At 40.8% G+C, this 26,620-nt stretch overlaps 3 protein-coding genes across 3 annotated transcripts; 1 reads left to right on the forward strand and 2 right to left on the reverse strand.

Moving 5' to 3' along the window:
- Positions 1 to 1,453: 1,453 nt before the first annotated feature.
- LOC145446140 (autophagy-related protein 16-1-like) lies at positions 1,454 to 16,654 on the reverse strand. The gene is made up of 15 exons (XM_080324365.1): positions 15,876 to 16,654; positions 15,698 to 15,812; positions 14,923 to 15,090; positions 13,799 to 13,880; positions 13,559 to 13,728; positions 13,427 to 13,486; positions 13,001 to 13,054; positions 12,907 to 12,939; positions 12,062 to 12,170; positions 6,351 to 6,456; positions 5,946 to 6,088; positions 4,874 to 5,109; positions 3,049 to 3,204; positions 2,842 to 2,988; positions 1,454 to 2,780 (listed from the first exon to the last, which is right to left on the reverse strand). Exons 1-15 carry the CDS (start codon positions 15,961 to 15,963, stop codon positions 2,693 to 2,695), a joined length of 1,755 nt encoding a protein of 584 aa, XP_080180491.1. The 5' UTR covers positions 15,964 to 16,654; the 3' UTR covers positions 1,454 to 2,692.
- Positions 16,655 to 19,694: 3,040 nt separating this feature from the next.
- LOC145446809 (uncharacterized) lies at positions 19,695 to 21,911 on the forward strand. The gene is made up of 6 exons (XM_080325175.1): positions 19,695 to 19,855; positions 20,542 to 20,686; positions 20,997 to 21,124; positions 21,183 to 21,265; positions 21,321 to 21,382; positions 21,581 to 21,911. The coding sequence occupies exons 1-6, from the start codon at positions 19,816 to 19,818 to the stop codon at positions 21,633 to 21,635; spliced, it is 513 nt and encodes a 170-aa protein (XP_080181301.1). The 5' UTR covers positions 19,695 to 19,815; the 3' UTR covers positions 21,636 to 21,911.
- On the reverse strand, positions 21,290 to 25,210 carry LOC145446808 (zinc finger HIT domain-containing protein 2-like). The gene is made up of 3 exons (XM_080325174.1): positions 23,701 to 25,210; positions 23,206 to 23,631; positions 21,290 to 22,483 (listed from the first exon to the last, which is right to left on the reverse strand). The coding sequence occupies exons 1-3, from the start codon at positions 23,765 to 23,767 to the stop codon at positions 21,798 to 21,800; spliced, it is 1,179 nt and encodes a 392-aa protein (XP_080181300.1). The 5' UTR covers positions 23,768 to 25,210; the 3' UTR covers positions 21,290 to 21,797.
- Between the last annotated feature and the right edge of the window lie 1,410 nt (positions 25,211 to 26,620).

Consider the following 26,620-nt stretch of genomic DNA (forward strand, 5'->3'; position numbering starts at 1 on the left):
CAGGCGAATCCAGTGTGACAACGAACGACTCAATGAAGGTGAAACGGATGAGAGCAGCAAATGCGTGTAGCTATAATAACTCTGAGTTGAGTACATAACTGCGCAGTGCGCATCACCTTACAAATCTTCAGAGATACAAGTCTGCAGTTTATCGAGTTGCTCTCAGAGCTCATAAAACGATACTTAATACAACTGTGGATCGCCTTACAAATCCTCAGTGATAAAAGTCCGCTCGGGGCCTATATCGTAGATTCGGTCCGTAGTTTATCGAAGCTCCTACAACAGATCCAAACGATATACTCGCATATACTACACACTTCGTCAATATACATTATACAAACATACATGTCTACGTTGTCTAGGTCTACACAAGAGTATTGTTTGCTAATGCGTCGCCTCATCTTTACAGACCAGAACTTCAAAAATGTAGCCTACTTTCGGTTACTAATAACGCGCGGAGCTCCCAATAATATCCCTCTTTGCCTTTAGTGAGGTCCAACAATCAAATAACTACCCCGACCAATCGCAAGCACTAAAATATAATTTGTTATTCCTAAAACAGATTTTACAAATATTAATTTCGTACGGGCTATTATAGTGATATGTCCATCATTGGCATATATGATTGCCGAAAGATTGTTTGCAAAGAATCTAAGAAAATAAACCTTGGTAACTGATACTATCGCACCGAATTTGCGTCGTTTCAATGGTTAGGCTCACGCGGACGATTGAATTCTGTCCGAATAACGATTTATAAATGGAGCGACATAAAGTTGTCATTCCCACAAAACAATTAGAGGTATGCAATTTTCACATAGGCCTTTATTTCAACGACACGATGACCTGTAGACTGAGGCTCACAGCAATCGCCATCGTACCTACTGCATATAATAGTAACGCGGGTCCTACGATAACTTATCGTAGGCCCCGAGTAACGTATTACTAATATAATAATATAAACCACAGTAGTCTGTCAAGGATACAGTTGGCACACGAGTTGTGCCATAGGCTTATTACTGGCGCACGATGAACTGCCAATTTGAGTGACAGATTTCTAAAATTTATCGTTTTCAAAAACCGCCAGTCTAAAATATCGAGTATTTGCATGTCCGCAAATGTACGTGTAGTGTGTTTTGAAAATATTTCCCTCGAATGGCTCTTACTCAATCGGATATTTGCATGGGATGTCGGTCACGTGACAGGTTGCGCAAAGCACGACCGAACGGTTCGCAAGCTACACTGTACCGCGTACGTGCTTATGGTAAGGTTGTAATTTTAAACCTTCGATTAAGTCATTGAGGTTTATAATGGGAACTATACCAAAGCACATAACGAAGATAGCTTGTTTATCAGTCGACCGTCGGTATCCGCAACCAACCAACAATCATTTAACAGAACCTTCTCGGACTGGGACTGCAGCTAGTAAATATTCTTTCCACAGGGTAACATCCGATGCAATACAAAAAATTTATTACGCAAGTGCATATCAAGTATCAGCGAACATCGACTCACGGTACACGACAACCAAACCAAAGCGGCCGGCGACCACAGATGACGGCCCAGAAAGCGGTATATATAATAGAATAAAAACCACGACATGCCGGGCCACATCGGAGAAGCGCAGAAATAATTACAAGGATTGCGACTGCGGAAACGACGCCATGAACTCCGCGAAACGTGACATTCGAGTATCTGAATCCGAGCAAGAGCAATATAGCAAAAGCCGCAACTGAACAGGAATAATCGGACCCAAGACGCAATCAAATCAATTTTATTACCGTTAGGGATGGGCAAAATAGAACTGTAACGGGATTCGAAACAGATACTGAAAATCAGGCTCGAACAATCACCAGTCACCACCCTTCCATATTATTTTATCGATGGAAATTAACAGCGGTACATTGGGGAGTCGAAACAAAATCCAAAGCATAGATCTATTGCGTAATCAATCAAAACAATCATGGATCAGAAATGACCTTAACAGCGTCAGTGTCGCACTGCTCCCACAATAGGAAATGTAGTCCTTTCGGGGCGCTAACTGCAACGGTTATGGGAACCTAAAGACATCTATTCGCCAGTTTGGATAAGTCAAAAAGATCTGGCCGAAATGATCAACCTGATATTAACCACATAAATACACCGCAATGCCGCATCACATGTAACTGCCACCGACCATTTCCATAGGAAAGTTGAGCAAATAGAGGCGTTTCAGCAGCCACATTAACATGTATGAGCGAGATTCTTGAACGAGCAGTCAAGTGTTAACAAGATTGAAGTGCTTCTTCGCAATGTCGCTTCAAGTTGAAAAGGATGGATCTCTGAGCACGAGATCGCCTCATACAATTACAGTTACGACTGCACTCTGAGAGCCCTCAATCAAAACCGTTGAGTCACCAGCGTTGTTTTCCTCGGCTCGACACGACATCTCCGATTCGAGCCGTACATAGCGTAAATGATTCTATTCCGAATCAGCAATCCGTTTTACCTATCCCTAGTCATCACAGTCTCTCCTTATTGGAGCAGCATATACACTACAGTATGTGTGTGAGTGCATGTGACATTCACATTGCGAATATCTCTGCCTTTCCAAGATATACGAGATGACCACAAAATCCGCAGTCACTGGGATTGGAGATCGATTGGGAGCCCTGCTAGTCGAATAGCATGGAGATTCCGTAATGCGATCAGCGATTCAAGTGTCCGTCCACAAGATACAATTTTTACCCTTATCGCCAGTCAGAAGACTGCCGCCGTTCCACGAACACGATAGAATAGGATCCCTGCACAAATACAGCAGTGAGCTATCCTAGCAATACTTCAATAGTAAGCATTCGAATATACTTATGCCCGGAAGCAGTAGTCTCAATATCTCCGCTCACCACGTCCCAAACCAACAATGAACCCTCCATGGAACCGACGGCCACATACTCGCCGTTTGGGCTGTACGCACAGCGGCACTGGTCCGTAGCTACACGAAACAGTTCATGTCTAAAAATGGCAGATGTTAAATAAGCCTGATCGCTGCAGAAGGCAACACCGCGTCCTTACTCGAATGATTTCAGCACGGCTCTTTTCCGCAAATCGACAATTTCCAGAGTGTGATCTTTGGTGCAGCAGAGAATCGTGTTTTTGTCCAGAGGAGTGTCGAGCGACGTTATCCTTCCGCGGACTGGAATCTCGAAGTTTGCGGACGACCCCCCTGACCTGTAATATGCAGCCATAATGTATCAATATTGAAATAAACCTGAATATTTTCGGCTGACATTCAACAGGAAGAATCGTCCGGAACTAGTAGAAAATCGGAAAGAACACTACATATGAACAATCGTATTGCCAAATATGACGTCACCGGCATGAAATTTCATATAATCGAGGCAAAGTGATCACGTACGCTCGATGTACTATTTTTAGATGGTTCACGAACTCCTTCTGGTTGGCTTATTTTAATAAAGTCGACGCCAAGACACACAAACGAAAGCGAACAGCTTCTCCCGACGACTCCGAATCTGTGGTCTCGATAATTTTTCACATTTTTCAAGAGAAATATCCAACAAATGTTTCCCAATGGCAGAATTCGTGGTCTTTGCCTGTTCTGAATGATGCGGTCCTACAAACGTTGTGTCGTTCTTCCCACGTAGCCACAATCGCAGTGGCACTTACATTCACAGACTACAATACTTTGTTGAAGTGCAGGGAGAGAGGAAAAATTTATAATTTATCTGTCTTGTTTGTTTTTGGTGTTGTTTGGTGTAGTGTTGCTGCTTCAGATACTAATGCCACACAATTTCAAGCAACAAAAAATAGTATCTGGGTGTCTGCCTAATATGAGTTTTCTCCCTCGCTGGTGCACACAACATGAATAAACGCAGCGAACTCCTGAATTTGTCAATATATACTTAGACTTTTCGGAGTGCTCAAGTCGGTTTTCCTTAATCGCACCACTTACTCAAGTGTTCATGTTTTCAGACTACTTCCATATCTACCGAACAGTTATTTTAGCAAAACTACGTGGATTTTGTAAAGTAGAAAGAAGTTTTGGACTGTGTAAATGAGCTGTAAGAGCAGAATTGTCAGACTACCGACTGCAACTAGGAAAAATAGCCTTCTGTATCATGGTATCGCCGTATATTTTTGGAAAGAGTATGTATTATTGGCGTCTCGTTAAGCATGAGCCGCAAGGAGCAACCCGTAATTTTTACTTCCTACTAGTACGCGACCCCTCGATCAAATTTACAACGTTACCTCGGACAAACGATGACGACTCTTTTTTGCCATCTCTGTAGACTCGACAAGTTAAATTGCCGCCGTAAATACTATTACTAGGGCTGAGCACAATCGAGTCCCCCAAGTGATTCGATTCAGAATATTTTATTTCACTATATGACAACACTGTGGGTTCTTCGCGTCTTCACAGATATGTCATTTTCGCTAACGCTCGCAGCTTTGATACGATACGACCAATCGAGGCTCACAGCATTCCACAGCGGGAAAGAGCATCGAAACTAGAATAACCGTTGATATATTAACTCCTAGTGCCAAGGAGCGTATAACTTCAGTCCCACAAAAATCATCTCACCACCAGATTCGACTCACATGACAATCAATACTTGATTCAGATTATCGTACTCAAATAATTGTGCACAGCCGTAACTAATGCTTCCAAAAATTTTACTGGACTTCTACTTGTTAGAGTTGAGCCAAATTCGGCCTTGTCATTACGCAACCTAATAATTTAATCATCGAAACTGTCAAATTTGGACATTTGGAGAACAGTCCGTGCTTATATACCTTTATATACGTGCGCTTGCGTACAGTAACGCATGCAGTCAATCTGTGACCGCAATTTCTGCGGCCATATCCCGTGCGTTCCTACCTCGTGTCGTAAAACCGCAGTTTCTTATCGAAATGCCCGCTGGCCACACATTCGCCAGACTGGTCCGTCGTGACGACGTCGTTGCAAGACGAGCCGGCGAGGTAAGTCTTAACGCAGGACCCCCCCTTCAAGTCCCAGATCTTCACAGTGCGATCGTTGCTGCCCGACACCATCTTGGACCCGTAACTCAGGTATCTGGCGGCGAGAACTTTTCCCGAGTGGCCCGTCAAAGTCAGCTAAACGGAACCGGTAACAAACGTTCTTCACATCCATAGTAGCAAACTCAATGGATCTCACTCAAGGTTATCGAATGGGATTCGATGCGTCAATACACAAAACGTCAGAATAGAGTTCCTTTTGATGTATCGGAGAGAGGTAGAATGAGATGAAACAAACCCAGGGCAAATTGAAAATTAGATCGAAAAGTTTGAATATATAACTTTTATTTGGCCAAAAATAATATAATGCTAGTTGCACTACAATGAAGATGGTTTGGTATTTTTTGACCTTGACCATTTCATAGTGCTCTATGACAATGCTCCTAGTAAGTCACTATTTCACATAATCGTCAACGTGTGCAGCATTGTACTCCATGTTTTGGACGCAGGCATGATTTCAAGGCTTCCACGACAGACAAGATATTATCGACACTGTAATTCTCATTGACTCAGTGGATATGGGCGTATAATTTCACTACAAGGTTACATTCAAGTGCAATGGCACTGCACACTGTTTGACTGCCCTTGTAAGTTAGTATTAGTCATGCTGGGCTTCCTCCATCAATGTGTGGTAATATTATGAAGAATGAACATAACCCGGGTTGCTGACTTTGTTGACGCCGTTCATTAGATATCATATCATATACATTTAACTTTGTTACCTAGACATCAGAATTCGGATGGCTTAGTGATCAACATTCAAACGGGCCTGTTAGGGAGTACCTGTCATTGCCTGATGACCCATGATAAATATTTATAATGACACAAGACACAAGAACTATTAAACAGGCTATTTTCAATTGCGAGATATCTTCCAATTGGCTGTGGCATGCTCTTGTTACCATGCTACTTACTTTGAGTCTTTGTATTGATAAAGCGAAAAGTCTTATTGCATAGTCGTTAGAACAAGCGATCAGCAGTTGCTCATGAGCGTCGAAATCAATGCATGTGATTCCACCATTGCTGCCATGCAGCGTATGACTCAAAACACACTTGTCTGTAAAAATAGAAGGACAAATGAATTCGGGCTGGACAAGATTAGGTATCTGATTGATTGATTGATTGGATTTTGAGTCGAACATTCAAGAAACACTGACACTTAGATTTTTATACTATTACAATTACAAATCAAACAAGCTTAGCTACGAAGAATCCATAATTGTTCCAGATCCCAGTGAGGAAAATGGGGACTTCATAAAAATGGAAGACATTATAAAGCCTGCAAATTTGTAATCGAATCACGTTACATTTCCACAAACCTCCTAACGGATCCCATATCTTGATCAACTTGTCCGAGCCACCCGTCGCAAGAATATCACCGGACATTGAAAATTTCACAGACGTCACTTCGCCCTCGTGGGCTCTCTGTGAATACATGCAATGCTTACGACTAAAAAAGGAAAAGGCAACTACGGAAACGCTGGCGATAGAGTCAAGTTCTAGCAGAAAACAATCAAGAATAACTTCATAAAAGTAGAGTCAATCTTCAATGACGCTACCTGCCATCACTACTGAAGTAGAATTCACAGCGATTGTGAAATTTTTAACTAATATGTGCAGCATGTAGTAGTTTGGAGGGTACAGGAATTAATGTCATCACCAAAAGAGGAATGATACTATTGTGTCATAACAAAGTTGGAACAGAAAACAATAGTCGCTATTACAATCAATGTAATTTCACGATCAGATAATTTTACACATATCAGAGAGCCCACCGGTGAACCTCGATGACTTCGCAATATATGGCAAGCGATCTAACTAAAAATGACCATAAATACAGGAGCCACCATGCAATGACTTCATACAGAGATGGTGGGCATTCTTAATGAAATAACAGTCATATGAGCTGCTGTTTTACAATACCAGCTATATAGAGAGGAAAGGAAATTCATAGCATTCACTATTCGTTCTACTTTGTTTGAACATGATTCATTTGGAATTCCCTGTTTGAAATCATGGTTTAAACCAGTGATTCCCAATCGCGGCCCCCAGCTAGCCTTTCTGCGGCCCCCACAAAAATATTGAGAAATCGATTTATGAAAATAAAATATTATATTTATAAAATACTCTTGCTCGGCTTGGAGTCTGGAGTTTTCAATTAGGATTGCAGGAAAGTTGTGAGTAGACTGCTAAGATTATACGTCATTGCTGTTTCAATGCAAATGTGCGCTAACTTTCCAGTTAAACGAGCAGTACCTATAGATATAGGTATAGATATATGTATTGACAGGACCGTAACTGCCGCACCCCATGTCCCCCAATTGGGGGGACCGAGCTCGAAGGGAGCCCAAAATTATTTAATGAATTAGCATGAATAATAGAGTATTTTATGTAAGACCTTGGTAGCTTTCACACTCTATTTAACGTCCACTTGCGAATGAATATAACTTTATTAGTTACACGAGCTTTCGGAGCGCTGCTCCATCATCAGGTGTCAAAGCGAAAGTAACGCAAAAAGAGCAACGCAAAAATATTTTCAATTTGAACATATGCATATTATGACATCATAGGGAATGAGAAATTCTAGATTCCGAAGTCGCGTACTCTATGACGTCATAGACACAAATATCAAGTTTTGATTTGAAATGCAAATAGTGAGTTGTGTGCCTAAAATCGGATTGGATAAGGTGTTTATATGCTAATTTGAAAAGAACAAAAGGTGTCAAGTCAAGCATTCATGGTGTGGTGAGACATACATCCTCTATCTATATTCAGCCCTTGTCGGAAAGTATCAAATTTGTCGATATATTTTTGTTCTGTAGCCTTGCGGAGAGTAGCGTGCTTCCATGTTCCCGACCAATACATTGATAGTCATGTCGCTCTCCGAGTGCCCAGCGGAAGAAAAATGATCACCGACAGGCTTCGATATGTTACCTTTCGAGATATCATGTCGGTGACCATTTACTCTCTTGTGGAGAGGTTGACTGGTTTCTCCTACGTACCATGCATTCGTACATCCTTTTCGACAGCGAATCAAATATACGACATTACTTGATTTACAAGTAAAATGGCCTTTGATGTTGTGCCGGGCGGGTCCTCTTGTAATCACCGTGCTGTGATTGAGAATAACACACGTCTTGCATGAGGACTGTCCGCAATTTTCCACGCCATGTTCTCGTCTTGACCGAGGTAGCCTACTATTTACCAAAATGTTACGCAAGTTGCGTGGTTGCCGTATGGCTAAAATAGGTCTTCTCGGGAATACTTCATTGCATTTCGGATCGTTGATTAGTATTCGCTGATGTTTTCGTAAAATCTTACGGATCTTTTCTGCTCCCGGGAAATAAGTAGTGACCAGCGGCACTCTGCGACCTTGTGTTTCCTCATTGTGATTTCGACTGCAATCAAGGAGCTTTTCTCGTGGTACATTGAGGGCCCTTTTTATTTGATTCCTTATTAGCTGTTGATCGTAGCCAGATTTGATTAGTTCGTGTTTCAAAACTTCCAAATGTTCATTTTTGTCCTCTTTCTATCTTTTTAATCAAATAAAAAGGGCCCTCAATGTACCACGAGAAAAGCTCCTTGATTTATCGTTTATATATATCGTCTGCTATCGGCGCAACAAAGTATTCAGAGTATTTTGTGAAATTTTATGCAACTTTTTCAAAAATTTTTTGCCCTGCGCGCGATTTCAAGTTTCCAAGTACCTTCATTATTGAATACTCTTCCACCAAGATAAAATATGCAAGATTTATAGAAGTGGGCATATCGGCGTTGGCCATTACCGCGCCACGGCGCACGAAGACATAAAGTTTTAGGCCATATAGCATGCGACTCCAAGAAGTGTGCCAGAACGATCGACAACGAGAAAACCTTGGCCGAAAAGGACTGCCCTTACGCTGACCGGAAACTTCGTTATGCATATACAAAATACATATAGGTATAATTGACCATAGGCGCCTAAATGACTGGCGGCGAATATTCCTGTCTTGGCAATCTGAGCCTCACGAGACAAACAGGCTACCATCCCGCAGGGAAGAATTATACGCCAGTGAAGAACTACCAATCTGAAATCGTGTGTATCTTTTAGTTTAGTACGTTTGGGCGATTCTATATTTTTTTATATAGCAGACTGGAGGTCACGAAATAATATCATGTAACGAAGTCGTACCAACGGGCCCGCCCGTCCGAATATGTTTAATTATTATTTACGGGCCCTACAGTTTCCAAGACACCTCACTCAGCTCTACCGGTAAATCTAATTACGTGAGCAGAAAGGACAAGTAATTGATAGCAATATATATGGAAATCCCGATCTTGTTAACCTATTTTATTTTGAATTATCGAAAATTTTAGCGCTCCACGCTGGCCTCACTAAACGGCAGTGTTGGGATGACTCGAGTCATGACTTGACTCGAGTCAGACTCGAGTCAACTTTTTCGATGACTTGACTTGACTTGACTCGAGTCACTCTGCAAAAATGACTTGACTTGACTCGGCACTTCAAATATGTGGATTGACTCGTGACTCGGAGCAAAATTTACGAGTCAATTTCAAGTCATCAAGTAAACGGTGTCGACTAAATCAATGTATTTTGTGCATGTTCGGATTATTCACGATACGCCGTTGTCACTTGTGAGAGCAACCAATCATTCACTGATTGTACGTTTCACTGATCCTACATTGTTACATCACAAATACACTGACTGCAAACGAAATGATCACAGCTTGCGTGGTCGTAGTAGCAGAGCAACGTATCGCTGATTGGATGGCTTTGTCCGTACATTGCAGGACGCTCACCTTTACCAACCCTCTTGTATGATTTAAATCGAACAAATATATTTTATGCATTTATATTCTCACGGATGTGCATAGATGGCTAGTATATTGTACGATATCAATTTTTTTCATCTTGTCGAGGCTTCGTATTCGATCCTCTATTTTGGCAGATAATAAGAGACTTTAGCATGTAGCTTAGAGTTGTCAAACTCAACTGACGTCGCGGGTCGAATTCAAATATTCAGATTACTCGAGGGCCACACCAGTCAAATGATTCCAAAATATTACTAACTCCTAACTCAATATATGCACTTTTCGCATTCTCAGAAGTCGAAATTGGATGTCCATGTCAGCGTTTTTCTCCTGGCGATGACTACAATCACCACTCCGCTGTCGGATGGTTGCTTGAAGGAATATTTATTAGTAGTATTTTTTGCCACAAATTCGAGAAATGTGTTGGATAAAATCACGCAATTTTCAACATATAGCCTACTCAGAATTTCTTCGCGGGCCGAATGAAATCATTTGACGGGTCTTATGTTTGACACCTCTGATGTAGCTATACAGTTACTGACGTATTTTATTAGCAGTTCTACGTGTGCGTGAGCGATACAATGCATTTTTGCATGCATATTTAACTTTATATTCGTTATTTGATTCAAGATAAATGACCGTGACCAATGTTCCCTCTAATTTTGGACGAGTCTGCGCACGCTCACTAATTCACTGCGCAGACCCTTGGAAAACAGTGCGTGACGACTAAAAAAAAGGTCATCACTTCGGATTTTTTGCGCGCAACTTGGATTTTCCGTGCGCAGAGACCGTGAAAGCACTGCGCATTTGTGCACGTGCGCAGCTTAGAGGGAACATTGACCGTGACCAATTGATCTCTTTAACACGGCTAGTAAAATATAATGAATTTGAATTTGCTCACTCATACTTCGAAAATTCAATTTGACTTGAATTGTGACTTGACTTGACTCGAGTCACCTCCAAAAAACGACTGACTTGACTTGACTCGAGTCACCTTTGAAAATCGATTGACTTGACTTGACTCGAGTCAAAATGTGCAATGACTCGAGATGACTAGTGACTCGATGGTAGTGACTTGATCCCAACACTGCTAAACGGTGATCCTAATTTCGTGGCAGAAGCGAACAACGGGACGGGGTCGGTTTATCACCGTATGGGAGCTCAAGACCCAAGTGTTTTGAGGGGCCTGGCGAAGTGCTGTTTCGATCCTGCCAACGGGTATACGCCCGAAGATGTTTAATTATTATTGAGTGGTCCTACCTTTTCAAACACAACTCACTCGGCTCAACCGGTCAATCTGATTACGTGAGCAGAGAGAGGATAAAAATTGATACCAAGATATTTTCAATTCCCGATTATATTGACCGATTCAATCATCAATTATAGAAATTTTTCGCGCCTGGCGCGATTAGTCGAGAGAAGCTGCCTAAGACGGACACCCGATTTAGATGATAAATAGCGGTAAACAGCCATCTAGCCTGAGGGGGCCAAGAGCAACGTTTTTTTTTGGGGGGGGGGGGCAACGAAGGGCTGTTACGGCCCTGGGTATTGATAACTAATTTACGGATAGATGTGCAACAAGTGACTCACGATTGAATAGTGAATACGCCGAGATGCGTACTGCTTAGCCGGCAAAAATAGCATAATTGGTGGTCCCATAGCTCGCGACCCAAGCGTCCGAATATTTTGATATGACGGTGTTTATCGAAAGGACGTGTCGCACTGATTCGAAAAATGCGAATTGAAATCTCGCTAGGGCAATAAAACTATTCCGAAATAGCCAGTAAAGGTTGATTTTTCTGAACAACGGGAGCGTGGCAACACAATGGCTAATGGCGTGAAGCGAATGATCGGAACAATGCGAATTTTCATATCTTGGTGACTATTTTGGGTTCCTTTCATTGCCCTGGTATTCGTGCGGCCCCGACCGTACTCTGAAATTCTAAATTCGGCCCTGCCACCGAAAAAGGTTCGGAACCACTGGTTTAAACAATTGCTCATCATTGTGAAGTAGCAAATTTCAAAGTCAACTATAGTGAATGATGAAACTATCACATTTGGACTCCGCCAAATGTTCAAGGAAAAAATGCATGTGCCTTTTCACTCCACCCAACAACATGAATATCTTTTCATAATTTGCTAGGGACTGTGGATTTTATCATGAAATTAGGCAAGACCGCAGGGTAAATTATTCTCCAAGCAAAAATACGCAACTTACCCATTTGCAACGTGCTCGATTGGGCAGTCTGACATAAATACATCCCTGATGTGAAGGAGTGCGTTCAGGGGCCGACTCAACTGAAGGGCTACGGGCAGCAGGTTTGCTCCTATAAATAAGTTCACATACGATCTTGTTAGAACTGCGAAAACAGTGATTTCAAACCATCTGCTACTTACCACCGAGTAAAATGAAATTTGCTCAAACGCATTGACAATACAAGTCAAGTTTACGAAATACGCAGTTTAAGCAAGAATGTTAACTTAATCACATGATTGGTAACTAAGGAAATTATGCTGGCAAAGGGCCAATTTGCAAGATATCAAATGCATTTAATGAAAAACATTTTTGTATAAAATCAACTCTTGCAAAATCAAGTATCAATTTCGGGCACCTCAACACCTTACCGATGAATTAGGTATGCTGAAGTTTGTGTGCCCACAAGTTGTATATACTCCAAGTTACTTATTGTTTGAAGCAGTTGGGAATCACAGTTCTGGAAGGCAGCGAAGTAGTATCTTGTGAATTGAGCAGGCCTACTGGTTGATAGAGTCAGCAGCATAAGCATAGTATCCGGGCTTCACCAAGAAAATGATAGTTATGCATTTTACTAAGTCATCAAAGGCCATTCAATAACATCATGTGTCAAGGTTTTCAAGACTTTAAACACTATCGCCAGATGAATAGGTGTGTCTGCAGTAAAAGCTACTATGCAAAATATCGAGTTAGCGACTGGTTATGACTTGTAAATTCTACACAGGATAGCAAGTAATATGACACGCCACCTATCACCACGATGTCATGCAGTCAATAGATTCATAGAAACCAAGCGCTGATAACTGTACCTGAATATGTCCGAAGCTCTTTGAAAAAACGATCTACAGAAAGAAACGATTACTCCATGAAGTTCTGTTTCCAGATCAAACGTAAAGCACTCACCGTTCATTCGCACTTTTTTGCGGACTACCGTCATTGCCAGGGGGAAAGTCATTTCTGAAACGAAAAACTTCAAAATCATTTTCTAAAAAGAATACAGTCACTTCTTTCATCATTTCTCTTTTCATTACATCTAATATTTACTACGATGATAACATAGCTCAATTGATTGATTGGCGGTATTTAAACTGTGAAATAAACACAATCGATTCTGTACCATAAATAGGCAAGCAGAATAATAGTGTGAGTTTTGAAATGGCTTCACGTAGTTCTTAGTCCACAACCCTGCATAGTGCAGGGAAAACGGGAAAGTGGGTCTATCGATTCAGGACGCCAAATATGAAAAGAATATAAAAAATCGCCTTCCAATAAAACACAGAGTCACTTGAACTAACAAAATTATAAATTTCCAATGTAATGTGGACTTACGTGCTTGTCATGGCAGGATTATTTGGATGAGATGGATTGATAGGTGTAGGTTCTATTCGCCTGAATGTAAACAGTATCATAGATATTAATTAGGAATGTACGTTTGAATGGATCCAGCACAAGAACACCTACATATTATGAGCAGTTCGTTCCTTCTCAATCTGATCCGCCTGATACCTTTTCAACTCGAGAAGCTGCTTTTCCATTTCGCTATTCTCAGACTGGCATGCCCGTAACCTAAGTTCCGTTTGATTGTACAACAAATGAAGGGCCTCGTGTTCGTCTTTGATCATTTCGTTCGACTGGAATGACAAGAAGTGTCCCGCATTAAAAGACATAGGCCTAGATTATGGAACATCTCAAAGCCCATACCTTCTGGCTGTCCGCGTATTTCTGCTTGATATCTTCGAGTTCTTGCTTCAAGCTTTCGATCTCTTTCGTCTTTTCAGCTAATCTGTGTGAATGCAAAAAAATGTACGCTGATGATTAGAATTTTCGGGGCAAATTCTACAATCCGATTTGCAATACAAAGTATCGTGTCGTGTGTATGGATCATTAACAGTCATTAATAAATCCCACGCAGTGCCCAGTATGAGTGTGACTACCGTTTTATTGCAAGCTAATAGGTTATAACCTCAATCGCACTATCATCTGAAAGGATAAAGAAATGCAGCAAACAATGCTAAGCTCTTGTGCGCAGCGTGAAGCCTGGCGACGAGCGACGTTAATCAGTGTCCAATAATAATGAGCCATAATTGAGGAACTAAACATATTACAGCATACGGCAAGTTGTGATATATCAGTCATATGTAGAAAAACCCAGTACTGAAATACTTCTAGGAAGTTAGTCAACGTTCCCTACTTGCACCACTTACTCAAGTGATTGTTTTATACTACTTCTACTTCAACATGTATCCATGCAGAACTAAATATTTTCCAACCTTTGCATAATGAAAAGTAGAAATTAGTTTTGAAGCAAGCCTGCATAAGTTATAAATGAAATTTGTCATGAAAAGCACAAGAAACAGGCCCTGTACCACAGTAAGAGGAACTTGCAACTCGCAATATTTTCGAAGATTGTGTACCTATTTGTAGTGGTCATTATTCATTTCGCAACAGTCCCGAAGATGCATCTACTCATTTCAGAAGTAGCCAACTCCGTTAAACTGCTTAAGTTAAGCGACCCTCAGTCCCCCAAATATATTTTGTCGAACTACTGACTTGAGTAGTTTCCAGACCTTCATATTTCTAGTTTCAAATGAAGTAGTTTTGACAGGTCTTGAAAATTTCTACTAGTACTACTCGTAATTGAGAGATTAACAACATTACTTATACTTCTATTTGAATAGCAACGCTGACTACCTTGACCCCCACTGGAAAAGCCCGATATACAACAGTAACCATCAATACGAATTTTAAGACTTTGGACTTGAAGAGGAATTCTACAGAACACTATAAACATGATACTATTATGGCTGCTGATGTTAGCCACTCACAAATCATTGGAAGAATTCTTCTCCTTTTCAGTCTCTTGCAAAGCCAGGTTGAGATTGATAAGTTGCTGCGCGTTGGCGCCTTTGGTACGATGAACTTCTGTTAACTCCTCTTGGGCGCGGAATAGTTTTTGCTCAAGGGCGGAAAATCGTTCGCTCTTTTCACCGCCGCTAAGAATCAAAACACGCCTTTGAAACGAAATGCTACACTTTGCCTACAAATCGGGAAAAACTGCCTCAGGAAAGGTTTGCTCACCCGCGGCACTGCCGGGTCATGATATTTTTTATCATAAGGAGAGGAATCTATTAACTGCATCATTAAATAAATTACAGGCGGCTACCGTCATGTTTTGCATTCCGCTGTCAAACCGCAGCAGATTAAATCGGAACAATCGTTTGATGTAAAAATATTTCTCCAATGATGAAAATGCAAAATATCAAACACTGCCTGCTGGGCCAATTTATCTTGAAAATATTATTGTGCAGCGAGATTTACAGTGCTCAAAACAAGTTTGAAATGCAAAACGAGTCAGAAAACCATTACGAGAAAAGAAACATAGCATTAGCAACTGTGATAACATAGGGAAATTTTTTTAGGTTTCTTCCAGCTTTATTAAGGGCATTGACGAGTTATTATTAGACAATAAAAAGAAAAAGGTATGGCCTCGCGATAGATATGAAATGCTTGATGATAATGATCGAAATACATATTTTCATCAAATCATACGCGTGACGTATGAGCATTCCTGGCGAGAAATACAGAAAAAGTACAGCCCACCCGGACTCTAACTTTATTCTGATGTCCTCGTTCTCGCGTCTTAGAGAGCTCAGCTCATGTGTCATGCGTTTTGTTTGCTGCCGAAGAGATACCAGCTCGTCAGATTGTTGGTTATCTGTAAAATGTTGATGTCGTGAGTATGATACCGAAGCACTGCAAACGCGTATCAGATACATACTCGTCTGGATCAGATCTCTATACAGAGATACCTCCGCATCTCTTTTTATCAGTCTTTCCAATATCAGGCTCTGGTATTGCTCGACCATTGTGTACAGCTTCGTTAAATTACAATCCCGGAATGTAGCCGCTAGCTGGTCAAGGACACTTCATGCACATTACTGGTGCCACGAAGTTGAAACGTCAGGACTTTGAGTTTAGGTTCATAGAAAATAATGAAAGGATATCTGAGAGTGGAAGCAATAATGAATCAGGGTGAAATATAACATGTGACGAGGCAAAACAAATCTATAATAAAGGCTTGTAAAAGTATAACATTTGTCGTGGCCACGAGACCTCTATTTTGGTCGGCTAGTGACTACGTACCATTTACGTCGAACTGAGAATTTTGACTGCCACGGACTTCATTCTAGCGTAGTTCTGGTTTTGAATCACCAACCACCAGCCGGGTTGGCAATATCGGGTTTATCGAATTACTTTGTGGACCGCGAACAATAACTTGGTTCGACTTGACTCAATTACGCCGGTACAGGTTTGGATCGGAAAGGATCAATTATTCGGACGAATCAAAAATGTATCACAATAATAGCATGGTATAGCATGTGAGCAGAGCAGATCACATACTACTGCGCGCATGTGTTGTAACTATGAAAAACGCAGACGGTCAGAATTGGGCTACCATATCTCCTCCTTTAGGAGGATTTGTCCTACTTTTTAAAAGAATGTCCTACAAGGATGCTTAAATTACTCTTTTTTTAGTCAACCTAATGATATTTTCGGTAAAAATTATCTTATTTTTTTTTCTCGTCCGCTATTATATCTTTTTTTACTCTTTTTCCGATCACAAAATATGTACGGTAAGTATTTTTCATAATTGATAACCCTAAAGTCAATGTTTATTGTTTTACACAGAACTTACTCTCATTAGAGTCGTGAACGTGTGGGGATTAAATAGTATAAGTTCTTTCACTATCACTAACACTAGCTAGGACTCTACCAAGAGATTAACGTAAAGACCTGTGCAACTCAGCCATCATCAGGCCGTGTTATTTTTGGCATTTCAGGAGCCAGATGCCAAAACTGCCAAAAATAAAAATTTGAAAATGCCAAAAATAACACGGCCTGCCATATAGTGTATTTCGTTCATGGTGTTGTGTTAAAAGGACCGCGTTACAAGCGAGAAGAGCGTTTATGAAAGGCAGGTTTCTTAATCTGGGTCCAGCCCACCCATTAGGGGTGAAAGCATGGTGTCCTAAATGGTGTGGGCACAGCGAGATTGAACGGCTGACTGCATTTGGTTTACGTCATACTTTCCATTTGTCCAAAGGCAATTTTACGAGCATTTTTGACCGGCTTGTCGAGCGCTAAATTTGATAAAACGGGTATCTATGAGAAGCTGCCGCAGTACTAAATATTAAAATATAAATTATATTCTGCTCATGGAGCTGGAACCCCCAAAATCAACCACGATTTTTGCATTGTGATCGAGTTGAGCATTGTGACGCAACAAACTGTCTGGCTATTTCTAAGCTGCATAGTCTCGTTTCGCCAGACAGTCTTGTTGCGTCAATGTTCTTAAACAAGCTAACCTTCCCAGGACTCTTCCATGCGAGTGGAGTTGGTAATACTAAAGCCACCTGATGTGACAAAAGTCCTCCGAAAATATATCGGTACACTGACGGAGAAATGATAGTCGGGCTGTGTTGAGAGACAACACAGGAAACTCCTGGGAAATGATCGGGAAGAAAATTCCTTCCGCGATGAGATCAATGGCACTGGCGAAGTGATCTCTTTTCATGATGCATGGAAGCCGGTTCGGCCCTCTAAAGATTTTAAAGCTCTGAAAACCTTTTATGGATGACTGCCAACATTCTTTCCCTCAACGGCTACTGTTGAAGCCGATATTTCCCAGATTTGCTGGGCGAGAAATGAATTTAGGAGAAATTTAGCTGATCTGAGTTTGTAAGCACTGTTACAGTGCAAATGATTTAAGTCTATTCAAGAGCTGTAACAATCAGCTGTAGAGCGTGTTTGTTAGGCTTTTTTTTGCTTATTGGCACCGACTCCGATGGATACTGCACATTTTGTGGTTTCGTTTGATATTATTAATCTATGAAATCGTTAGGTTTTTTCTTCTTCTTATTGTTTGTTGGCACTGATTATACGTGGATGCTGCACATTTTGTGGTGTCTTTTGACAAACTAGCCCAAATAAAGCGTTTTTGTGACTAATTCGAGGCTGAAACTATCTATTTAGAGGACGATGCCAAAACTGCCAAAAATAAAAATCGAAAAATGCCAAAAATAAGTTATTTTTGGCAGTTTTGGCATATGCCAAAAATAACACGGCCTGGCCATCATCAAAGCGATGCATAGCTGATACGGGTGTACGGTACGACCCATTTCTCTGTTTGTCTCTTAGGTGTTGCAGTATCACCGAAAACTGTTGAATGACTGCGTGGGCGACGGGGGCTCTGTAAGCGACGAGACCGACGATCATTGATGTCCCAATGTAGTAAGCCCTGGATGCAAAATCTTTGGTAAACGAATGTCCACTTCATAATAATAGCATAGCCTTTATAAAGAATATGATAATAGTGTCAAAATATCGTCACTATTATATATAAAGAGGTATGGGATGCGACGTTTTGGTGGAATTATTTTTCTTTCGAATTCGAAACAAAAACGGAACGAAGATGAACTAGACTAGACTAATATTGCTAATGGATAACGAATGACATCACGAATAACCAAGAACCCAATGTATTTACTGCAATTTCACGACCTCAAATGAAAGAATGGTGTGAGAACTGAGAAGTATATTTAAAAGATGAAAACAGAAAATGCCGCAACTGCAACGCAACAATAACAAAAAACGACCAATAGTCACGACAATCAACCACTGAGCTATCAACTGATCCGCGTCCGATGTAACAGCACTGAGCTATATAAACAGTCAGTACACAAAATCTACACAAAGGCACAAATGGTATTAGTGACATCATCATTGGTTTATTAGCAATTTTATCAGTTCAATACACCACAAAAAATGCGATACAATGAATAGACAGGAAGATGTCGAAGCGACTTGGATTTGTCAATGGAATCGGACACCCACCTTGGCCTAGGCGTAGTAAAGAGGAGGCATGCACACTGAATGAAAGTAAAGAATACAGTATAGAAAAAGAAAGCGACAAGAAATAGGGCGGCATGTCATGGGAAGCGAGATCGATAGGTCAGTCGTGGTCCGGTAATCTTGAGGATGGACTGTATTTCAAATACTTTGTCACGTGCAACATATGTGATTTGCACTGATTCATTCCATGATTACCAGGAAAATTCAATTCAATCCAATTTATTGCTAGTAGTAGTATCATCATTTCAATACACCACGAGACTGCTATACAACGAAAGATAGGAAAGTGTCGAAACGACTTGGAGTAGCAGACACCCACCTGGCCAAAGCGATATAAAAAGGAGGCATGAACACTGTTGCACAAATCATGTCCGGCATATTTGATAGAGCGATGATCAATTTATAGATTTATTGGAACATACCTTCATCGTAGAAGGGATTAGTCGCACAGGCTGTGGTTAAATTAGAGATTCAACATTACTGCATTACTTGCGTCGATCGACATAATTTTCAACCTTCATAAATCATACAAAGTCACATTGAATTGCATTGTAATTCGCAGTGTGCTGTTATTCCGAATTCATCATGTATTATGAGCTTAACAAAATGTTTTCAACGTAGTCCTAGTGGTACTCATTGTTCTCTTCGCATTCGTTGAGAGCATTAGTGGCGTAGAAATATTCAAATCACCACTTAAAAACAGTGGTCATCGCAAACATTGCCGACTCGGGTAATTGTGGTTGGAGCGTAAAGAAATAGTGTTAGACATTCGGTAACTCAATTGGGACATCGAGAACTAACCAGATATGCCCCGCTCGAGGTCTAGAAGTCCAAGGAGGGGCCATGGTAAGTACCAGTTCAACCTTACTTCGATCGCAGTTTTGTGGTGTTCTGAAATGATGAAAATATTAATAAACTGATACTTATCCTTTTTAGTTCATATGCTATCTCTGCTTCGCACTGTATATATGTTTTGGGTTTGGTTGAAACTCGAAGAAAGGAATCCTTCAAAGACGTTCCAACCTCTTCCTATTTTTATATTTTGTCGCATTCGTGTGATGTTTTAAAATGATATTGTTATTGATACACATGTTAACAAGTTTATTCACGTTCCGCCCAATTACTGTTTTTATGCTCTTGAAATTTGAATTGGAATATAAAGGAGGCCCGGGGTGCATAGTAATTTCTATCCAATTCATATAAGATCGAAATTAGCATCTCTGACTCACAAATCAACACCTATACCGTTGTATACAATTTGGTAATCTAGAGTGGAATTGGTGGTAACGTCACGCAGAACTTTCTGTTTAATTACTTAATTATTCTATGCAGAAAAGCTCTCAGGATTTATTTCAAAAAATGAACCGAGATTCCATAGGGGTTGGTAATGATATCCAATTGATAGTTGGAAAATTCTGCTGCGACTCCACGCAATCCAATATTGTTTCTCGGCAATGATCAATGATGATACAGATCACACCCCCAGAGGTAGAAAACGTAGAGCCTGTAAATACGAGTCTTTTCTTTTATAGACCGTCATCGTAGGAAGCGAAGTCGGTCACCGTACCAACCGAGTCGACGACATAGATCAAGATCACGCTCCCCAAGACGGAGAAGATCGAAATCTCGGTCACCAGTATCCAGAAGGCCCAGATCACCTTATGGCCGCCATCACTAGTAAGCATACTTAGTCAACCAGATTAATTCTAGTTGTCCAATTAGAGCGAGATCCCGGTAATCTAATTCTGATTTGTGAAATATTTCTATGAGACTTTAATTATAATATAATTTCTGGTTTTCCTGAAAATGGATAGAGCGAAAGGAGCCACGTTTGGCGTACAGCCATTTGCCCGACGACTACGACTTGGTTTAACTCAATTTCCAAGTTTTTAAATTCAGTAATTCTACTTCTAATCTGATTTGTAATATCTGAAAATTTCCCAGTTGCCTAACTATGATCCTGAAGCTCGTGTTCTTCCTATTTTAGCAATCGCAATGAACGCGAGGACGGGTGGAAACCAACAGCCAACCCTGCTGATATGACGCTAGGAGGAAGCTTGGGGGTTACAGGTAAAAAGAAGCAAAAGAAGAAGAAGGTTCAAAACACGCAACTAGGTAACCTCCTTCGAACTCTATCATCGGGCACGATAACTAACTGAATTCAATTGATTAGTGATGGCTGACATGACCGAGATGACTGACGAAGACAAAATGATGCAGCAAATAATGGGCTTCCAAAGCTTTGACACGACGAAGGTTAGTTGTGGCTGTCTTCTCTAATTTTCTATCGCAAATCAATTTTTATTATCAGGGTAAAAAGGTCGAAGGAAACAATGCCTTTGCCACAAACAAAAAGGTAGAAAGGAAATACAGGTATGAATAACACAGGATTAATCCATACCCATTACAGCACGTAATGCTATTTTTTGCCTCTAGTGTCTTGTTAAAAACAAACGTTTCAATTGATCAATTGGTCAACCTTAATCTTAATGTGTCTTCATTAATGAATATAATCAAGATTTTGGTTTCATCCGTGAAGTAAATAAACATGAAAAAAATCTATTTTACCAGGCAATACATGAACAGGAAAGGAGGCTTCAACAGGCCGCTAGACTTCATGCCGTGAACAAGTGTTCGTTGATCACAATTCATTTGGACGGACTATAGGCTGGAATATGCGGTGTTCTGATTTTCCAGCACCAGATGTCCGTGACTGTGACATTTTGGTGTTTGAGGCAACAAGTCACCATCCCAGAGAGCGGTGAAAGCCGCAATAAAGGACTGATGCTCAGAGCTCTGTGATTAAATCTCTCTTCACTGGAGGGTGACCTTGATGACTTCGTGACATTTTATGCATTTCGTGTTCGCTGAATAGACTGATTTTGGATTTGTATATTCCAAACACTCTCAAAGCCAACACAGGAAATTCCAGAAACGCATGGTCAGCCCAAGCGTACAGAAACTCAAGTTTTCTCAGTGCATTTTTAACAAGTGTCCTATTCACAGTGGATGGCAGTTCGCGGCAGCGCTTCAAGGCGGTGCAATATGAGTGGCATTCCGCCAATGACACCTTGGTGTACAACGTAACATTGCCTTTATCAGGACCCAGTAGGATGTGATAAACATCCAGCAGCACTTCAATCGTTTCGTGAGGGACAGCTGTGTCCCTGTTGTGGTTTGAACAAGCGCTCATTGTTATTTCCAGAGCTTCTTCAAGCGACGGGCGTGTTAATCCGTTCAGCAGAAAGGTCGAGCCAGAAATCAGGTTAAAACCTGATTCGCTAGGCAAGTCTGTTGTGGCGCCGTTGTACTTCCGACAGTGATAGGCATACGTGTATAGAACCTCAACCAAATTGTTGGATACGAGTGGAGACGGTTCTTTACTTTTCAATAGCTCGGTGAGTTTGGGCACATTCAGTTTTCGTTGTGGGATTGCAGAACTTGTTGCGCATTTCCCTTCCACGCTCGACTCATCTGTAAAGTATAATAATATTAACACTTGTTCTAAAACTTTGTAACAAGTATGTTGAGAATTGTGTTATCCTTCGTGTTTGCACCTCAGTCAGGATATTCTGCATTTTCCATGCATCATCCATCTAATGCTAATCACTGATTTCTAGAGGTGGTCAGTAACGAAGTAGCTACGGTACTTCTAATTGTTCCTAGTACTCGAGTGGATACGTTTTTTTACTGCTTCACTTCTTCAAATCAAAACTACATACTTTTTACCCTTCAGATCTTGTAAAGTAGAATTGTAAAGTAAATTGTAAAGTAGTAATTGAGTGGAAATTTACAACGTTACTTAAGTAGCAAAGGTGACTACGTTGATTACTTCTGCGATTTCTCACCATCGAATATTTAGTGCAGGTATTCATTTTGAAGTGCATATGTCATTGTGAGAATTATCAACTGGTTTTAAAACAGATAACTTTACATATGTACTTGTACAGAAATTAATTTGAATACTATATTCTTATGAAAATGAACCCGAACATTTTCGGCTGACACTCGTCAGGGATAGTGATCAGCAACTAAAGTTGGAACGAGCATTGTATATCAACAACTACATCAGTGATATGTAATACAATTCTTTACTAGTTCTTGTCGATTACTCCTGACAAGCGTCACCTGGAAATAATACGTTTTATTTCAATATGAATATATTTTATTCGATTGTATACTGAAGTTCTGCTCACCCAATTCCACAACCAAGTTTTTTTCATGAGAAGTCCACCATGGTTTCCACTCATCTACGAGTGTCCCGTTTTTGACACCATCCAGAAACTCCGCTTGTTCGTCGGCAGTCAATTTCTCCCAAACACTATCATGATCGTCCAGATTTATACCTTCCAACCGACTGTGCAGCGAATCGTCAAATTCAGCTTCATCAACGCAGTCCTCGTCAAGATTTTTAATCATTTCCAATATCCTCAATTTCTCGGAAGTGCTGACCGCTTCTTTTGACTTCATCTCCTGAAGGAAGCAGTCTTTGTAAAACGATTCCGAACATCCAGCATGCTTGGTAGAGTTGTAACACAGCAAAGAGCAGTATGATAAATTACATCTGGGACACGTGTACTTGCTCTCAGTTTTGAGGCAGACTCCACACTTTTTCTTCAATTCTGAAAAAGTGAACAAAAAATTCAGAAAGGTATATCACAACTGAGGTTGCATAAAAGTTGTACACTTACCTAGCATCCCATTATATTGCAGGTCATTAGCGCCTGTTCTTATTTCTGATTGCATTGAAGTTGTCATGATACGTCGGAGTATAAAGTATTGCTAGCCTACAATTTGATGGAGTCCTCCCTTTATCAGAGTAACATAATATAATTTTGTGAATTCCATGTCCTTGTGAGTTGTGACATCGCTATGTTATGCATTAATCTTGAAGACAATTGTAATTATGAATCATCACCTATACTAGGGTTACCAGTACCATAGTTAGGAATCCAGAAAGGAGGAAACTTTTTAACATTCATCAAAACTTAGTTTACCGATATCGAAATCAGCTAATTTTGAAATTTTTACTGGAAATCTTGCTGTGTTGATTATTTGACTAAAAAGGTCATCACTTTGAATCGACTCCCGAATGATCCACTCAAACGACCGCATGACCTACTTTTCATACAGTCTCACACTTCTTACCAGTACTTTCAATAGACTAGGTATATCTTGAAAAAACATTGCTTTTATGATTGACATAGGTTTACAACAGGGGTGGCCAAACTTTTCAGCCAAAGGGCCACATTCGATTGACGTACTATTGCGCGGGCCACTAGCCGCGCGAAGCTCGAAAATTTTTTGAAGTTTATAGGTCAATAATATTGTCACCTGACTATATTGCGGGCCTGTTGTTGTGTTGTATATCGCTGGGCCCAGTTTGCGAGGACTGGGCTATTCGGCGCCTGGACCTATCGATATCAAAAGTTTCGACCTAAGGTTTCATAGTCGACAGTCTTTCTGCGAGCGCAAACGCAAAGCCGCATATGTCGAACGACACTTTGTCTCGCTATCGCGAATATAGTTAGACTCAATCTGATACATCAGGCGTTCTTTTATTTTCACAAAGAGGCAACAATATTAAAAGCAAAAAATCGAGTGACAACATGCTGCGCCAAGCGTGTAGAAAATTTTGACTTTTGATAAATCTTTCGCGAATTATTCTGCTTTATTGTAGTGTACGAAGATCTACCAACATGTGACTGGCTCATGGATCTGCCAATGCGTCGGAACTGATATTTTAGTCAGCACATCTCAAGTGTTGCGGCCAAACTAATCAAATTTTTGGTTGGCCTTACAAGTTCACAATCTGTGCAATCCATTTTTGATAATATTAGAAATTTCGGAAATTACGTCGCGGGCCACTCAAAACTTTCTCGCAGGCCACATGTGGCCCGCGGGCCACGGGTTGGCTGGCCCTGGTTTACAACATTCTATACTTGTACTCAAGTAAGATTAAGGACTACTTAGACTGCCTCTGAAGCTGAGCATATTATGTGCTTAATCGCACAGACCCTACTTCGTACACGGGGCGCCGACGGTCAGGTTCAACTATATTCTGCGCATTTCAGTGGTGCAGTATTTATGTAATATGAATGTGCCGTAGCACCGTAGCACCGTAGCACGTACCAACAACAGCTGATTTGCCAGTGCCATCAAGCTGGCGATATGAACTACGTGAACGAAGCCGACGGACGCATATTTATAAGTGTCGGAACAATACATAGTAGAGTAAAGTTCGAAAATCGCTTTTCATTTTGTGCGGTGCGGTGCACTGCACTGAATCTTTCGATCACATTTTTGGTTTGCGCAACCGTTTGAGAACCATTGGGTTGGTTTTCTACACTCTATTCCCTGCATTTTTTAGTGTGCATGCCTCATATTTACTTGCTATAATTATTATCTGTAGGGTGTTCTCTGTTCGTTGAAAGACGATATAAAATTTTGACCCAATGACTTTTCCTATTTTGAACAAAACTGTCCTTATTGTGAACATAATCGAACCAACCCTACGGGATACCCGCGCTATCACACAAGTGATACTTGCGACAGCAGCGATACCATAGTAAATCTACGCGGTCTGCTAAATGCTTGTGCAATGTGCATTAGGGTTGTCCATAATTTGGAAAATCTCAAAATTTATGCGTATCCATGTCTCATTTTATAGAATATAGATAAAAAACGTCAATGAACCTGCAATAAGCTCACAGGAAAGCCGTTAACATTTGTCTAAATGCGTTTGAAAGTAGGTGCCGTAGAGTGGGCGTGTCAGCGACCATAGAACGGCAAGCAGACTAGTAATCACGAAAGCACGGCGCTTGATTGGCTACTCTGCTATGCTTCAATGATCACGACAGTGGCGGCTTGCTGATCAGCTGGTCAAGGAGTCGGCTAACGGCGGTGATTCTGTAAGCGCATTGTAGGTTGGTCCGCAGAGAATGATTCAAGATAATTCAGAACATGTTTAGTGACGAAATACATGATGAACAAAGAACAGCTGCTACACAAAAACTTCAAATAAATGACTTGATGGCTTATTGTGAAGGCAACCGTTGTAGCCTGTATGCCTTGTTTTAATCGAGGGAAAGCACAAAAACACGAGAAGAAATATTGCAAAGGCGCTTATGCAAGTGGCAAACGAACTTCTAGTTTCAGATGGGATGTTCCATGATTGAATACAAATATAAAACTTGACATTGACACTACTGTGTCTGATCTTATCTTGTCGTGGTAGCCTATATAATTGAAGTCTTAAAAGCTGTACGGGCTGGATGAATCAGCCATTTATGCTTGGCACTTGTCACATTCTTGCAGCATAATGAATCATACCCGCGAGTGCTGTCTAAGTCCTCGATGATGCCCCGGAAGAAGGTCTAAACCTAAAGGCAAGCATAGACTATGTATGTTGGTAGGACCAGTAAAAAGACTGCGTTCGCTTGCATTGTTTAGCATGTCCATAATGAATCTTAGATCATTACCGGCTGCATCACGACTAATGCTTGAATCAAACCAGACATAGACATAAAAAAGAATGTATTGAAGCGGTGCGGTAGTTGCATTTCTTTAGAGTCCCAATGCAAGCTACCTGATCGGCCCACATATCTTCTG

This window comes from Botryllus schlosseri, chromosome 9 (genome assembly GCF_051294905.1).
Source record: "Botryllus schlosseri isolate E-star chromosome 9, Bs_hap1, whole genome shotgun sequence".
Taxonomy (NCBI): domain Eukaryota; kingdom Metazoa; phylum Chordata; class Ascidiacea; order Stolidobranchia; family Styelidae; genus Botryllus; species Botryllus schlosseri.

Excerpts from the sequence above, each read along its gene's own strand:
- LOC145446809 (XM_080325175.1), top strand. The coding sequence starts at position 19,816 with ATGCCCCGCTCGAGGTCTAGAAGTCCAAGGAGGGGCCATG. Across the intron at positions 19,856-20,541 it reads AAGTCCAAGGAGGGGCCATG|ACCGTCATCGTAGGAAGCGA; the intron begins GTAAGTACCAGT and ends TTTCTTTTATAG. Across the intron at positions 20,687-20,996 it reads CCTTATGGCCGCCATCACTA|CAATCGCAATGAACGCGAGG; the intron begins GTAAGCATACTT and ends TTCCTATTTTAG.
- LOC145446808 (XM_080325174.1), bottom strand. The coding sequence starts at position 23,767 with ATGACAACTTCAATGCAATCAGAAATAAGAACAGGCGCTAATGACCTG. Across the intron at positions 23,632-23,700 it reads GCAATATAATGGGATGCTAG|AATTGAAGAAAAAGTGTGGA; the intron begins GTAAGTGTACAA and ends TCACTTTTTCAG. Across the intron at positions 22,484-23,205 it reads AAACTTGGTTGTGGAATTGG|ATGAGTCGAGCGTGGAAGGG; the intron begins GTGAGCAGAACT and ends TATACTTTACAG.
- LOC145446140 (XM_080324365.1), bottom strand. The coding sequence starts at position 15,963 with ATGGTCGAGCAATACCAGAGCCTGATATTGGAAAGACTGATAAAAAGA. Across the intron at positions 13,729-13,798 it reads AATACGCGGACAGCCAGAAG|TCGAACGAAATGATCAAAGA; the intron begins GTATGGGCTTTG and ends TTGTCATTCCAG. Across the intron at positions 5,110-5,945 it reads TATCAATACAAAGACTCAAA|CTGACTTTGACGGGCCACTC; the intron begins GTAAGTAGCATG and ends GGTTCCGTTTAG.